At 47.8% G+C, this 16,787-nt stretch overlaps 1 protein-coding gene across 11 annotated transcripts in view; it reads left to right on the top strand.

Moving 5' to 3' along the window:
- The window catches only part of LOC115546740 (neurexin-2), a 108,864-nt gene that overhangs the window by 44,353 nt on the left and 47,724 nt on the right, over nt 1-16,787 (top strand). For 7 of the 11 annotated variants that reach the window (XM_030360458.1, XM_030360454.1, XM_030360452.1 and 4 more), the window contains 5 exons: nt 744-1,169; nt 2,789-2,992; nt 7,040-7,066; nt 12,756-12,875; nt 14,941-15,322. In XM_030360458.1, the coding sequence (XP_030216318.1) occupies nt 744-1,169; nt 2,789-2,992; nt 7,040-7,066; nt 12,756-12,875; nt 14,941-15,322 (1,159 nt within the window). The remainder of the gene's footprint in view (nt 1-743; nt 1,170-2,788; nt 2,993-7,039; nt 7,067-12,755; nt 12,876-14,940; nt 15,323-16,787) is intronic. The other 4 variants (XM_030360463.1, XM_030360456.1, XM_030360460.1 and 1 more) reach the window with 1 other exon arrangement.

Raw genomic sequence — 16,787 nt, 5'->3', positions numbered from 1 at the left:
CACTCCCTCGCTCTTGCCTTCCCTCCAACTCCCTCCCCTCCCCCCTGCCGTTCCTCCCCCCCAACCTGCCTCCCTCCCCTCCCTCCCAACCTCTCTCACACCTTCCCTCCCCTCTTCCCTCCCTCCCTGCCTCACCTCTCCTCTCCCTATCTTCCCTCTCCCCTCTCTCCCTCCACTCTCCTCTCCCTGCCTCCCCTCTCCCCTCCCTATCTTCCCTCTCCCCTCCCTCCCTCCCCTCTCCCCTCTTTATCTCCCCTCTCCCCTCCCTATCTTCCCTCTCCCCTCCCTCCCTCCCCTCTCCCCTCTTTATCTCCCCTCTCCCCTCCCTCCCTCCCCTCTCCCTCCCCTCTCCCCTTCCTTCCTCCCCTCCTCCCCACTCCCCTCCCTTCCTCCCTCCTCCCCTCCCTTCCTCCCCTCCTCCCCTCTCCCCTCCCTTCCTCCCCTCTCCCCTCCCTTCCTCCCCACTCCCCTCCCCTCCTCCCCTCTCCCCTCTCCCCTCCCTATCATCCCTCTCCCCTCCCTCCTTCCCCTCTCCCCTCCCTCCCTCCCCTCTCCCCTCCCTCCCTCCCCTCTCCCCTCCCTCCCTCCCCTCTCCCCTCCCTTCCTCCCCTCTCCCCTCCCTTCCTCCCCTCTCCCCTCCCTATCGTCCCTCTCCCCTCCCTATCGTCCCTCTCCCCTCCCTCCCTCCCCTCTCCCCTCCCTCCCTCCCCTCTCCCCTCCCTATCGTCCCTCTCCCCTCCCAGGGTTCATCTCGGTCAACAGCCTCAGCCTCCCCTTCGCGGCCAACGAAGGCAGTGAGATCCTCGATCTGGACGGGGACATGTACCTGGGGGGTCTCCCTGAAGAACGCCTGCAGAGCCAGGGCCCGGGCCAGCCGGGCCAGAGCCAGCAGGGCTTGATGTCCCTGCCTCCGGAGGTGTGGACGGCCTCCCTCAACCTGGGCTACGTGGGCTGCGTGAGGGACCTTTTCATCGACGGCCAGAGCCGGGACCTGCGCAAGCTGGCGGAGGTCCAGGGCGCGGCGGGCGTCAGCGGCCTGTGCACCAAGGAGACCCATGTCCAGTGCGCCAAGGACACCTGCCTCAACGGAGGCCACTGCCGAGAGGGCTGGAACCGGCACATCTGCGAGTGCAACGGCACAGGGTACCTCGGAGCGAGCTGTGAGACCGGTGAGACCCGCCCACGGAGACAACTGGGACCGAGATCGGATCTCTCTCTCTCTCTCTCGCTCTCGCTCTCTCTCTCTCTCTCTCTCGCTCTCGCTCTCTCGCTCTCTCGCTCTCTCTCTCTCTCTCTCTCTCTCTCTCTCTCTCTCTCTCTCTTAATCTCTCTCTAGATCGCTCTCTGTGTCTCTCTCTCTCTTACTCTCTCTCTAGATCGCTCTCTGTGTCTCTCTCTCTCTCTAGATTGCCATCTCTCTGGATCTGTGTCTCTGTCTCTCTCTCGCTCTGTGTCCGGAATGTTGCAGCATTATTCTCCCTTACTTCCAGCATAAAACAAACTAACACGGAATAGGGGGGGGGGGGTCATTGTTGTTCCGCCATTAAGAGGTAGTAACAACGAGCCGAATCAACATCATTTAGCAGGAGCCTGGGACAAAGGGTGGTGTGACGTTTTGATGAAGTGAACGTCTGCGGCTCCCTGCTTCTCGTCGATTTCTCCTGCGCCGTATTTCTGATCGCACCGACGCGTCTCTGGCCCCAATCCGCCAACGTTACGCTTCAACATGTTGTGTACGATGCACAGCATCTTGGCTTTGGTCTTTAGAGTGGTATTAATCAACGTTTAGTTCCCCCTTTTTGGTCTAGAAGCGATGTGTACTCTATACGTCACCAGGACGCTAGGGGTGTTGTGTAACACGTGACGCCTGTGATTCCAGAAGGCCAGCGTGCTTCGTATGAGCACTTATGGGGGCGGCATTACATCAAGCCTTAAAGGTAAAAAAGAATAGTGTGCTATACGGCAATATTTTGGGATCTCAGTGTAATTGGGGCTTCTGTCTCTCCCTCTCTCCCTCTCTCTCTCTGTCTTTCTTTGTCTCTCTATCAGTTTCGCTCTCTCGCTCTGTCGCTCTCCCTCTCTCTGTCTTTCTCTGTCTCTCCCCCCCCCTCTCTCTCTCTCTCTCTCTCTCTCTCTCTCTCTCTCTCTCTCTCTCTCTCTAGGTTGTGGTTACTAAAATGGTAGATTTTTCCTAATCACTTGGTGCTATTCAGAGAGGATATGAGTGTACCCTCGGTTTAGTTGGCCTAACAATGCACTCCGACTGAAGGAAGGAGCGGATGATTTGCCAGTGAATAGTTCCGCCATTAGAAATCAATTTAGTATTTCCATGGCTCTTAATTAACAAGGTTATTTCTCACGGATGTGACCCTTGATGTGGATGCTGTATGAGAGCAGCATATAGGGACCTATTCATACGTATATACCAGAAGAATGATGTGATGAGTCTTTCTGTATAAAAAGAGATGGCTGCCACCATCGGTGTCTTCCACATCATCTTCTGTTGCTCCAGGCATTATTCTGCCATCTGGTGCGTCCGGAAAAAATTGCAATCGCACCACAAAAAAAAAAAGAAGAAAACATTATCATAACTCAAAGATAAACTGAAATGAAAATATTGTCTCTATCACACAAACATATCACACACTGCCCCACTCCTCCTCCTCCTCCCATGCGTGCTGTAATTGAGCCCTGCAGGTAAATTGATACCTGTCTTACAAGTTGTTACTATTTTCCTCTCTTCCTCCTCCCTCTCCCCCCTCTCCCCCATGAACCGCGGCGACGGCAGAGGCGACGGTGCTGAGCTACGACGGCAGCATGTACCTGAAGGTGGTGCTCCCGCAGGCGCTGCACACGGAGGCGGAGGACCTGTCCCTGCGCTTCATGTCCCAGCGGGCCTACGGCCTGCTGGTGGCCACCACCTCCCAGGAGTCGGCCGACACCCTCCGTCTGGAGCTGGACGGGGGCCGGGTGAAGCTCACGGTCAACCTGGGTAATGCTGGTGCTGATGCTGCGCGATGCTGCCGCCGCCGCCGCCGCCGCCGCCGCTGCTGCTGCTGCTTCGGCTGTTGCGGTGGTAGTGGTCGTCGTGGTGACGGTCGCTACCGTCAGCAGCAGCAGCTGGTGGTGGTGCTGTGGGGGGGGTTGAGTATGTGGATTGGTAGTGGTGGTGGTGGTGGTGGTGGTGGTGCATCCACCGTTGAGGTTTGTGTCCGCTAGCCTGCGACGGTTCCCAGGTTTCCCCTCCATTGACTCCATCACCTTATCTCCGAGAGACACCTGCTCAAAGAAGCATCCGGGTCCCAGCGTCCATCTGGAGAGGTTTTTGATATCACCTTTTGCTGTGTCTTGATCGACTTGACGTGATAGGCCTCCTAGAAACGAGTTAAAATATTTTTCTTTGGAACAATAGAGCATCCACAAGCAGTTTGAACCTCAAAGCATCAGGGAACTGAATTTGATAACTTTTATTTTGCGAGTGTCAATAGAACATTTGCTGACATTTTGAATTCTTTTTACCCTTTGCATATTTAAATCTATGATAGAACATTAGTCATTTAAATAGATAAAAAAATATTAATAGGATTTGCAAGTAGGAAACTCTTCGAAAACCACAAGAGCATCCTTTGTGAAGGAGACGTGCTAGTTGGTTATCCCCGACATCTTTATTTATTCTTTAATAACTTTAACAAAATAAATCCTCGTCGTGTCTGAATATTTCATGCAGGACGGCCGGCGATGCCTTTTTATTTCACACCCTCATGGGGACCTCTGCTAGGGAGGGTTCCCATTTGAGTTGAGAGCCTTTGCGTCCTCCGTGTATCCCAGTGTGGCTCTGGTATCTAGGACGCTTCCCAGCAACACGTCACCGACGCCACCCCATCCATCTCCTGGTATCATGAAAAATAAAACAGCTTTCCACATCCTCCGTCGACTTTCATTACGCAAACCCCAGAAATCATGGAAAACACGACTCAGAGTGTATCTATTATTAAGGGCTTTTTTGTGGACAACATCAAATTGCGATCGATTGCGCTAGAATTGTACGTCACCGGCGATAAGAGGAAATAGGGATAATAAATATGTGTATCTTATTTCTAAAAACTGTACCGTTCTAACGAAACATGCATGAATAAAAAATATACGCCCACAAAATATACACATTTAGTGCCGCAAATAAAAACACACAAATAGACACATCTCTAAAATCGTTATGACCTATGTGGGAAGCGTGAGATGCATTTTAGTGTATATATTTAATTTTTGTAAAGTTTTTCAAGACGACAGCAGGTGCAGACACCTCGGGTGATAGAGCTCAGGTGGAGGACTGCTTCTTTGAGCATATGGATGTTGTTTTCCTCTACTTCATTCTCTTCCTCTTTTAAATTATACATTCACCTCCATCTCCAACCCCTGCCCCCCCTCACTCCCCCTTTACTCTCTCTCTTTCTCCCTTTCCTTAGCTCCCCCTCTATCTCTACTCATTCAACTAACAACTAACTCTACCATCTCTGATCATTTCTATCTATTTCTTAACCTAACCCCTCCCTAACCTAATGACAATCTCTAACCATCTCTGCCCTCTGTAACCATAAATAGCCATCTCTAACATCTCTTACCATCTTAACCATCTCTAACCTTCTCCTCGGTCTCTAACCATCAAACTTTCTCTACCATCCCTCCCCTCTCTAACCATCTCTTCCCTCTCTAACCATCTCTACCCTCTGACCATCTCTACCATCTCTTCCCTCTCTAACCATCTCTCCCCTCTCTAACCATCTCTCCCCTCTCTAACCATCTCTTCCCTCTCTAACCATCTCTACACTCTAACCATCTCTCCCCTCTCTAACCATCTCTCCCCTCTCTAACCATCTCTACCCTCTAACCATCTCTACCCTCTAACCATCTCTCCCCTCTCTAACCATCTCTACCCTCTAACCATCTCTCCCCTCTCTAACCATCTCTTCCCTCTCTAACCATCTCTCCCCTCTCTAACCATCTCTCCCCTCTCTAACCATCTCTACCCTCTCTAACCATCTCTCCCCTCTCTAACCATCTCTCCCCTCTCTAACCATCTCTACCCTCTAACCATCTCTCCCCTCTCTAACCATCTCTTCCCTCTCTAACCATCTCTCCCCTCTCTAACCATCTCTTCCCTCTCTAACCATCTCTACCCTCTAACCATCTCTACCCTCTCTAACCATCTCTCCCCTCTCTAACCATCTCTTCCCTCTCTAACCATCTCTACCCTCTAACCATCTCTCCCCTCTCTAACCATCTCTCCCCTCTCTAACCATCTCTACCCTCTAACCATCTCTACCCTCTAACCATCTCTCCCCTCTCTAACCATCTCTCCCCTCTCTAACCATCTCTTCCCTCTCTAACCATCTCTACCCTCTAACCATCTCTCCCCTCTCTAACCATCTCTACCCTCTAACCATCTCTACCATCTCTACCCTCTAACCATCTCTTCCCTCTCTAACCATCTCTACCCTCTAACCATCTCTACCCTCTCTACCATCTCTACCCTCTAACCATCTCTCCCCTCTCTAACCATCTCTCCCCTCTCTAACCATCTCTTCCCTCTCTAACCATCTCTTCCCTCTCTAACCATCTCTACCCTCTAACCATCTCTCCCCTCTCTAACCATCTCTCCCCTCTCTAACCATCTCTACCCTCTAACCATCTCTCCCCTCTCTAACCATCTCTACCCTCTAACCATCTCTCCCCTCTCTAACCATCTCTACCCTCTAACCATCTCTCCCCTCTCTAACCATCTCTACCCTCTAACCATCTCTCCCCTCTAACCATCTCTCCCCAGTCTAACCATCTCTACCCTCTAACCATCTCTCCCCTCTAACCATCTCTCCCATCTCACCTCTTCCAACCCTTCAAAGGCTCGTCTGCAGCGCCAGGAGAAGGGAGTCAGAGACCAGAGCTGTAATCATGTAGTTACCAGGCGGTCGTTATGTCCTCATCTCCCTGGTTTAAATTACATACCTCGGAGTGACACTTCTATGGGTTCTTGTTGTTGTTATGAAAGCCAGACTGCGGCCTAACTTTAATAACACCAGCAACAACACAAACACATATACACAAACGTCCACAATTATACAACCCATCACACACATGCACACACACACAAATATCACACGTAGGCAAACACACACACATGCACACACGCAAACACACACACACAAACATAAAAGCAAACACATGTGGGCACATGCACAAACACACACACACACACACACACACACACACACACACACACACACACACACACACACACACACACACACACACACACACACACACACACACACACACACAAAAACACATACACTTAAAAATGCATTAATATTATACAGACATTTGGAGGCACACAAATACACACACAACTCTCCCACTCACAAAGGTTTAGCTAGATATCTGGTCCCTGGCTGTCTGCATCCACTGCTCTGTGATGGTTGACAGCTTGAGAGCACTCCTCAGTCACATGACCTCTCAGTCACATGATTCCCAGTCACGTGACATCGGTCTTATGACCTTTCAGTCACTAATGGCATAGTACTAATAATTATTTAATAAATAATCAAACTATACACAAATTTAAATGATAACAATAATAGTAAAATCCAGATGATTTTGGTGTTTGGATGTCATTGTAGTAGATGACTGTGGCTGAGGACGTGCAAAGCGCCATTTTTCCTCTGAGGCATGGTTTTGAGTGTAAGCAATAAACAGAACTCACTGGTGGAATCACTATCTCCTCATGCTAAGTATGATTAGAGCTAATTAACCTGTAGCTGCCCCCGTGGTCCACGATATCAGGCGTTTCACGGTGATAACTGTAGCGAGGAAAAGTGGCGTTTTCGTCTCCCAGGCTTGTCCCCGGATGGTGGGTTTCTCTTTACACTGTTTAGCTCTCTGCAGAATGTAGCTTGAAGGATGTGAAATGTTCTCCTCTTTTTTACGCTGTGCTTCTCTCCTTTGTTTCCTTTTTTACTCTTCGCCATCTCACTCTCTCTCTCACCAGATTGTATCAGGATAGACTGTTCCCTCAGTAAGTGGCCCCTTTGATTGTTCCTGTGCATTACACTGTGGTGTGTGTGTGTGTGTGTGTGTGTGTGTGTGTGTGTGTGTGTGTGTGTGTGTGTGTGTGTGTGTGTGTGTGTGTGTGTGTGTGTGTGTGTGTGTGTGTGTGTGTGTGTGTGTGTGTGTACATGTGCCTGTGTGTGTGTGATTTACCCTATGGTGTGTGAGTGTGATTTACACTGTGGTGTGTTTGATTATACAGTGGTGTGCTTGTGGGACAGCCAGAACATTATTTATTAATTCCCTCGACATTAGTATTTGTGCGTTGGTGGTTAGCCGGCCCAATGCACACTCGTTCTTCTACAGATAAGACTGTACAAGAAGCGCAGGACTCTGTATTTAGACTGGGGGCCAAGAAAAAATTGGTTTGTTCCGCATTTCATAACGGATACAATTAAAACGCGGGATTGTGTATTTTGGTGACATCGTGAATACAAGGCAATTTAGACCGTATAATGTGTGAACAAAAAAAGTAATTCGTTTATAGTATTGATGAATAAAATGGGCTAGAAACATTCAATAACATTTACACACAAGCTGTGGTTAAGCAAGGAATAAGCGTAAGCTTTAAGAATATCATTTCACGCTCTTAACTCTATATTTGATCCTCCGAAAATGTATTCTTCTGTTTTTTAATTTGGGTTTAAATGAATCAGCGTTAATATGATAGTAAAAATATCCCTTAATGTGTTATTACTCAATGTTTACCATAATTCCAATTATATGATAATGCATTCTCTGCATGTTTTGGTGCTGGGAATTGTACCACCGCAGACGTTATTCTAGTAAAGCCTTAACACGCCATGACACACAACATTTTATACATTCAAGGGGATTTAAACCAACTGCCGTCGGTTTGAGCAGTGGAGGGTCTTAATTCCCACCCAAACACGCTCTCCCCTTCTCTGTTGACATTTTCCGAGTTTTAATCAAAACGGGCTAATTATTAATGCCCCCTTCTGTGGAACCTCCGCAGATCTCAGAGTGTGTCCCCTGGTTACTCCCGAAGGCTCCGCCGCGACGCCCCCTGCATCTCAATGAGGCCGGCGGGGCCAGAGCGACTCACTCTGCATGACAATGCTTCCATCGCCTTTATTTATTTATTTGACTTTGAAGTTGGGGGGGAAACTTGAACAACACTCTCATTGATTTCATTAATTAGTCAGTCTTTGTACCCGGAGAGGCAGAATTAATTGGAGGAATCAGTTAGTGTATTGATCCGCTAGCTGGTGGCTGCAATATACTGAGGAGGAGGGGGGCGGGGGGGGGGGGAGGAGTTGGTTTATGTTAGGGAGGCAGGGGGAAATTAACGAGGAAGAGGAGGTGGCGGAAAATAGGCTGCTCGCTGATAATATTGATTTTCCAGAGGAGGAGGTGCATGTTTATTGTACATAACTTGAGACCTTAGTTCACCGCAGGGCGCAGACTGTTATGTCTTGGGCTTTAATTGTATTTAATTAGCGAGCGTGATTATTTCACATTTAACGGCCATTACTGAACAAACAAACGTATTCCACCCGATGCCATTTATATAAGCACAACTATATGAAATAATATGTTAATTAGGTTATCGTTCACACTCAAGTTAACTATTTTTTAGAGAATGTACAAATGTTAAATCATTTTCTATACAGCCTGTAAGGTGGTTTCATAATCTATACACTGTACAGCATAACTTATAAAAGTCTGCAGCATATATATAGACTTATAAATAACAATTCTAAGTACATCTCAGAACATAAATAACATATTTTATGCCACTGTCTTGGTTAACTGGTGTCACTTTCCTAAAATATATATCGGTCCACTTTAGCTTCACTCAACATTTAATATTGATACATTTAAAAATAGGACTAAGCAAGAATGACTCGCGTGTATGTGTGTGTTGGCGTGTGCTACTTGTGTCATTGCGTGAACATGTGTCTGTGTGCGTGCATGTGTGTGTGTGTGTGTGTCTGTGTGTGTGTGTGTGTGTGTGTGTGTAGATGTGTGTGCGTGTGTGTGTAGATGTGTGTGTGTGTGTGTGTGTGTGTGTGTGTGTGTGTGTGTGTGTGTGTGTGTGTGTGTGTATGTGTGTAGATGTGTGTGCGTGTGTGTGTAGATGTGTGTGCGTGTGTGTGTATGTCAGGCGAGTTATTGCCTTTGAAAGCAGTGAGCGATGCAGACCGATAAGAACAGTTGCTATGACGTTATCTGCCTGGATGCTGCTGGTTCCCCCGCTCTTCCAGCAGAGGGCATCGTACCATAATTTATCATCTTCAAATGTTTTCCCTTCCCAGGTACCCACACTACTCTGATGGACAGGTTAGGCAAAACAACAATTACAACCATTTGTAGAAAAAAACAAAACGTTTTTATAAAGACCAGAAGAGAATAAGTGTACAAAGTAGTTACCCCATGGTCCACCTCTGACAACATTTAGATATGCAAAGAACCCAAACACGGGATGAGTAAATGAAAGTGAATGTTTTTTGTCTCATAGTGCAACTCTAATTTGTCTTGTCACAGCCTCGAGGTCTCAGTGGACCACAGGAAGAAAGCAAACAAACGCATTAGAACAACTAAAACACTTCCATTTTGTGAGGTAGGGCCAAACATCTAATGAGACAAGCTCTCTCCACAACGGGGAGGGGGGGGGGGGGGGGGGCAAAGGAAATAAATTAACATGTCTGGGAAATATAGGTTGCGACCTTTGCAGGATATTCACTTAAAAGAGCCCTGAAGAGACATCGATATATATAATTCATATAATTATATAACTTCACCTTTTTAAATGAGTTTGTTTTTACAAAGAGGCCCTCATAAAATATGCTCCCAAGTCTGACCCCCTAGGGAGTTATTATGCTGATCTATAGGAAAGATACCTTTGAAGTGTTCTTTATGTAACATGAATAATCTAATCGCCATCCCCCCCCCCCTCCGATTAAGCCAGAGATCACAATAGATCAAACAGGGACTTCCAGACATTTTTCTCCAGTCTCCAATGAGACTTCACCACTTCAGTAATGAGTACTTATTGTAGCGCTTAGGCAGCACATAAATGCATATGAATATGCACCATATGTAGTACAGCTACTGCTGCATTTAAAACTAATACCACTTTGAAGTTATAAACATCCCCCTTAGCCATACAAAACTATAAGTGTTTGACTCTAGGTGGATTGTTGAATCATCGTTGGAAAGAATACTTGTGTATATTGTATACATATGATTGCAATACTCCCATTTAGTTATATATAGATCTGCTGCCAAAGGGCATATATCCATGACAATGGCCATTCATCGTTCTATATCCTTTATATATAGTTTAGGTAAAGTGTCGGTTTCAGGTTGATAAATTACCTTTGAGACCAGGAATAGCACCAGCCCAAAGATGAGGAAGGGCTTGGATAGAAATAGCACTGAAACACACACACACATCGACGGTAGTCAAACACACGCACACTTAAAGAGAAAGAGCGGGAGATCTTATGGATCCAATGGTCGGGGGACGACAACTAAGTTTGAGTCTCCCAACCAGAAGACAGTGGTCTGTTTCTTTGTGGATTCTCTCTACTCTTCCCCCTCTTTGGTTCTGTTCTGCCTGGACCAGATATCACAGATGGTATTATCTCCCACCTCTCCCAGGCTATTCAATTAAAAAATCAATTCCACATCATACCGAGACCAATTTATTTGGCCCTGCAGTGTGAAAACGGATTCTATTCTCAAATCACTAACAAAACACGCATGCACACACTGCGAAAACACTGCGGAGAGAGAGGGGGGGGGGGGGAAGGAACATCACTTGACATGTTTGGTTGGGTACACAGTGCGTGCGTTGTGCGGAGGAATCGCGGTCTCGTTGGGTTTGTCTCACACCAAGAACCTCCCCACCCAGACACTCGCCAGCGCCCGTGGTCTCTGGCTCACGTCCCCCCAAGGCCCACTTGGAGGAGGGAGGAGAGGGGGAGGGTGGGGGGGGCGGTGTGTGTGTGTGTGTGGGGGGGGGGGGGTCGGCGGTGGTTTAGGCACGGCCAATTAGATTCCTCCCCGACCCAGTGTCAGGAGTTCTTTTGAACTGCTGTGTCGGCCTGTTGCGGGCGGCTGATTGGGGCTGACGCTGCCGCAGTGGCAAGCTGTGACCTATTTCCATACGAGTGCTGGAAACACGCAGGGAGGGGAGGGGAGGGAGGGAGGGGGGAGGGAGGCAGTGAAGTAGTGCAGAGAGGCTGGCATGCACCCCTCCCTCTCCCCTCCCCGTGACTGCTTACCGCGGCTCGCTACTTACTTACGCATCTTCCAAATGAAGCCTGGCGTTGCTGAGAGATTGGCCGCGTTCATGCGTATGTGTTTGGGTTGGTTTTTACTATTTTACTATGCAGTGATTCACTGTAGGTCACACTTATTCAGCGACTAACAGTAACTACAGAGACGGGTGATTTGGAAGCTGGTAGGGGTTAGATGGTGAATACAGAGATGGGTAATTAAGGAGCAGGCAGGGTTTAGGCAATGAATACAGAGACAGGTAATTAATGAGCAAGGTAGGGGTTAGACAGTGAGAGACGAGAGACGGATGATTTAGAAGCTGGTAGTGGTTAGATGGTGAAAATAGACGGGTCATTAAAGGTCCCATGACATGGCACCAGGGCATAAGGGGCAGATTTCCTAAATGGCTTGTAACGGCTAATCGCACCACACCTGGTGGCATGTCATGGGACCTTTAAGGAGCAGGTAGGGGTTAGACAGTGAATACAGAGACAGGTCATTAAGGAGCAGGTAGGGGTTAGACACTGAATTCAGAGACAGGTCATTAAGGAGCAGGTAGGGGTTAGACACTGAATACAGAGACAGGTCATTAAGGAGCAGGTAGGGGTTAGACACTGAATACAGAGACAGGTCATTAAGGAGCAGGGAGGGGTTAGACAGTGAACATACTACAAATGGGTAATTACGCTTAGACAATGAATACAGAGACAGATCATTAAGGAGCAGGTAGGGGTTAGACAGTGAATACTAGAGGGGGTGGAAAAAATAGATTAAAGTAAGAAGTCAATTGCAGAAATCTGCATTGTTATCAGTGGATATAGCGTTTTAACAGAAGGCTGGATTAGATCCTGAAAACAAGCAGTCCTATGTACTGAACCAAGGATCAATTTTGAAATGCGAATAATATCATGACCTTAAGAATTGAAATTGATCTCGACCCCAAGGAATTATTTGAATCGAATCGCGAGATGCCGAAAGATCACACCCCTATTGGATACAGAGACAGGTAATTAAGTTACGTCGGGGATCAATCCCAGAACCTTTGGGCTTAACTCAAACCACTACAGTCACCCTGCCCTCCAGAATCGGACACACAGCCAACGGATTTTATTTTATGATATGATGCAATAGATTTCGACTTGTATTGATGTACTCGTTACGTTTCCTCCGATGAGCGTACGCAAACGTCCAAAGTGTAAAGGTGATTCGGCCCTGCAGATCAGAACAACGACCACAGAAACCAGAGGTCCACATAGATCACCACTGGAAGGGTGATGCTCTCGTGGGAGAGGTGGTGAGGTGGTCCGTGGCCGTGGACCCCCCCCCCCCCCCCCCCCCCCCCCTGTCCGTGGACCTCCCCGGCAGCCCGGCCCTGAGGAGACGATCACCTCCCCCCTCTCTGCCTCCAGGTAAAGGTCCTGAGATGCTGGTGGTGGGACAGAAGCTCAACGACAACGAGTGGCACACGGTGAAGGTGGTCCGCCGGGGGAAGAACCTGCAGCTGTCCGTGGACAACGTCACCGTGGAAGGTGGGTAGGAGCCATACGACCTATAGGTAGGAGCCATGGGTGGGAGACATTGGTAGCAGCCATACGACCCACAGGCAGGAGCGGGAGGAAGCCATGGGTAGATCAATTGGTAGCACCCTTAAGTAGGACCTATAGGTACAAGCCATTGTAGAACCCATAGGTAGGAACAATAGGTAGGCTCAATAGGTAGCAACCATAGGTAGACCCATAGGTAGGGCCTATAGATAGGACCCATAGGTAGGACCTATATGTAAGATCTTCTCCGTCCTTCGGAGAAGACGTAAAACCGAGGTCCTGACTCACTGAGGTCATAAAAGATCCCAGGGCACTCATCGCAAAGAGTAGGGGTTTCCCCGGTGCCTGGCCCAACCAGGCTCATTCAATGAGGCCCCCTAATCATCCTCCTGTATAATTGGCTGACTCATATATCCCCTCACTCTCTACCTCAAGCTGGTGTGTGGTGAGCGTTCTGGCGCAGATTGGCTGCCGTGCACCACCCAAGTGGGTGCTACACACTGGTGGTGCTTAGTGAGGTCCCCCCTTCACCGTAAGGCGTTTTGAGTGCCTAGAGAAGCGCTATATAAATTCAATCCATTATTATTATTAGGTGGGACCTATAGGTAGCCCTATAGGTAGGACCTATAGGTAGACCCATAGGTAGGACCCATAGTTAGACCCATAGGTAGGACCTATAAGTAGGACTTATAGATAGGACCTATAGGTCCTACCTAGACCCTATGGGTCTATCTGGGTCCTACCTATAGGTAGACCCATAGGACCGTAGGACCTATAAGTAGGACTTATAGGTAGGACCTATAGGTAGGACACATTGGGAGAACCAATAGGTAGGTCCTATAGGTAAGTCCATAGTTAGGACTGGGCAGGATTTGAGTTTCTAGAAGGATTTGCAGAGCCAGTCAACCCATGCAACCCAGTCAGTCTGGTAGCACTGGGAAGAATGCAGAACCTTGACTATGCTAGTTGAGGTGGAATCTGTCTATTATTGGATGCGAGTCTAGGATTGGGTTTGAAGAAGGTTTGGCCCAAGCCGGTATGTGGAAGGAGTCTGGGTCTGTAAATGGCTGGACTCAACCGGGTCTTTGGAATATTTGACAGGGGCCTGTCTGAAGAAGGGAGACGGGAACAGGCCCGTGGAAGCTTCGGTAGATAAGGATCTGTAAAAGACCCTGCTCTCACCAAACAAGTCGATGGAAGGTCTAGTTTCATGTTTGAAAACTATGCAGAGTTTTTCTGGCCATCATTCCCATGATGTGTAGGATTCATAACCATGTCCTTCACCCATGTCACAATTTCACCCATGTCAAATGTTCAGATTTAATCTGTGGTGGCACTTTTGGCACACACTAAACCCATGCGCAAAAACGAAGGGGGTGACGTGAAAAACGCAGATCATTTGAAAGTCCCATTAATATACTTGCGCATCAAAAGTACTCTTTCTCCATTATGGAAGCATTATATATTTAATAGATTAAACTGGGGTTTAGGCTATAGTGTTTAGGTGAGCTGCTTATCTTCCCTCTTTGTTAATGTGGACAGTGCATCAAACTCAATAAATAGCTTGGTACTAATCAGTCGGCGTGCCTGATAAGTGGACCGTATCATGAAATGTTAGATAAATGTGGGAAGGCAAAGTGCTTATTCTTTGGAAAGCATTGCAGTAAATTACACAAGTCCCCTTAAGATAAACTAATGCAGCAGAATGCCAGCAGCTTCTCATTGCACAGTACATTGACTTCAGCACAATATGCACAACACAAACCAAATGTAAGTAGATATGGCATCATTCACCAAAAGTAAGTGCTCCATTTGTCAAATCGCCAATTTCAATTGCGGTCGACGCTTCATTTGATTTAGATGGGGAATTATTCATTGATTATGACCACATTTAGAAATATAAAGACGATCATTGAATTTTTGTGTTATTCATTGTCATGTTTGTGATTGTGCTGACTCAACAGAGGTGCTACACCTCAACAAGACTTGCTGCATAAAGAAAGGTGAAATAAAAAATAAAAACACATGCCCCCCCCCCCCCCACCCCCAGGTCACATGACCGGCGCCCACACCCGGCTGGAGTTCAACAGCGTGGAGACGGGCATCATGACGGAGCGCCGCTTCATCTCCGTCATGCCCTCCAACTTCATCGGCCACCTGCAGTCGCTGGTGTTCAACGGCGCGCCGTACCTGGACCAGTGCAAGAACGGCGACATCTCCTGCTGCGAGCTCAACGCCCGCTTCGGCATGCGCCACATCGTGGCCAACCCCGTCAGCTTCGGCAGCCAGGAGAGCTACATGGCCTTCTCCACGCTGCAGGCCTACGCCTCCATGCACCTCTTCTTCCAGTTCAAGACCCCCACGCCCGACGGACTCATCCTCTACAACTCGGGCGACGGCAGCGACTTCATCGTGGTGGAGCTGGTGAAAGGGTGAGTGAGGAGGAGGAGGAGGAGGAGGAGGAGGGCGGTGGGGCTGAGGTTGTTTAGGATGAGGGTAATGGTGATGGTAGTGGAGGTGTTTATGGTGATGATGATAATAATAATACTGCTAATAATAATACATTTTGTTTCAGGGTGCCTTTCAAAACTCTGAAGGTCGCCTTACAGTTAAGACAAACAATTTAAAACAGGCAAATTAATTAAAAAAAACATTTGAAGTATAAACAATGCATCATATTCATTAAATTGGCTGGTAGGTGGAGTTAAGTGGGATAGGCCAGTCGGAACAAGTGAGTTTTGTTGGAGGTTTCAAAGGCGGCGAGAGGCTCTATACTATGGGTGGATAGTGGGAGAGAGTTCCAGAGGCGAGGGGCAGAGGGGGTGAAAGCTCTGGGCCCCACCGTGGACCAGCGGGTAGAGGGAGTGGAGAGCGGGGAGGAGGAAGAGGATCGGAGAGTTCGGGAGGGAGTGTGAGGCACGAGGAGCTCACAGAGGTATGGAGGAGCGAGGTTATCAGAATCAGAATCAGAATCAGAATCAGAAATACTTTATTGATCCCCGAGGGGGGAAATTGTTGTTGTTATGGAGGGGAGGGGATTGAAAGTGGGGAGAAGAATCTTAAAGTTACGGCAGTGTGGAGCAGGGAGCCAGTGTAACTGTTTGAGGATAGCAGGGATGTGTTCGGTGGATGGGGTTCTGGTGATAATACAGGCAGCAGAGTTCCGCACCAGTTGCAGTTTACTGATACACTTGTGGGGTAGACCAGATGATGATGATGATGATGATGATGATGATGATGATGATGATGAGGGGGTGGGTGGGCAAAATAGTGTAGTGGTCAGGGTGTGTGACTCCTTGTGGAAATATTCACGAATCACTGTTAGTTTGTTTCGGATTAAAACGTCTGCTAAATAGGGTTCAAGCTAATAGTAGAAATGTTTAAACTTTCATAGTTTCGGGTCTGTTACATGTATTCATAGTACATAGTCTCTTACAAGTGAGCTTAAATAATCCAAGCATAGAATCAACAATGCTGCAACTACAAATGTAAATGCTGCATGACCAGGACTCCTTAAGCAACCAGACGTGTGCAGAGTGCACGTGTCTGTAGCAATGGATTTCAAACATCCTTTTTACTTATGTAGTCAGACTTCTTCAGCAGACACTCAGACCCAAAGCTACTCTTGCTCTGGGACAGTGTTTCCCCCCTCTTGAATTAAGTTGCACCATTCAATTGGAATCAGGTACTTTCACGGACAACCTCATAAGCAAACTGTACTTTTTTTATAAATATACATATGGAAAGAGTGCCCCCCCCCCCCCTTTAAACACAACTATTACAGCAAGAAGGCCATGACCAGGGGAGAGCAGAAGTCAGCAACGCCGCTTATGCCTCCAGTGTGTTTATTTAGCAAACACAAACTATCCCAAAACGTCGATGGAAAAACATTCAAAT

This window comes from Gadus morhua, chromosome 7 (assembly GCF_902167405.1).
Source record: "Gadus morhua chromosome 7, gadMor3.0, whole genome shotgun sequence".
NCBI classification, from domain to species: Eukaryota; Metazoa; Chordata; class Actinopteri; order Gadiformes; family Gadidae; genus Gadus; species Gadus morhua.
Note: the sequence above shows the minus strand (reverse complement) of the source record. Positions and strands in the feature narration are given on the sequence as shown.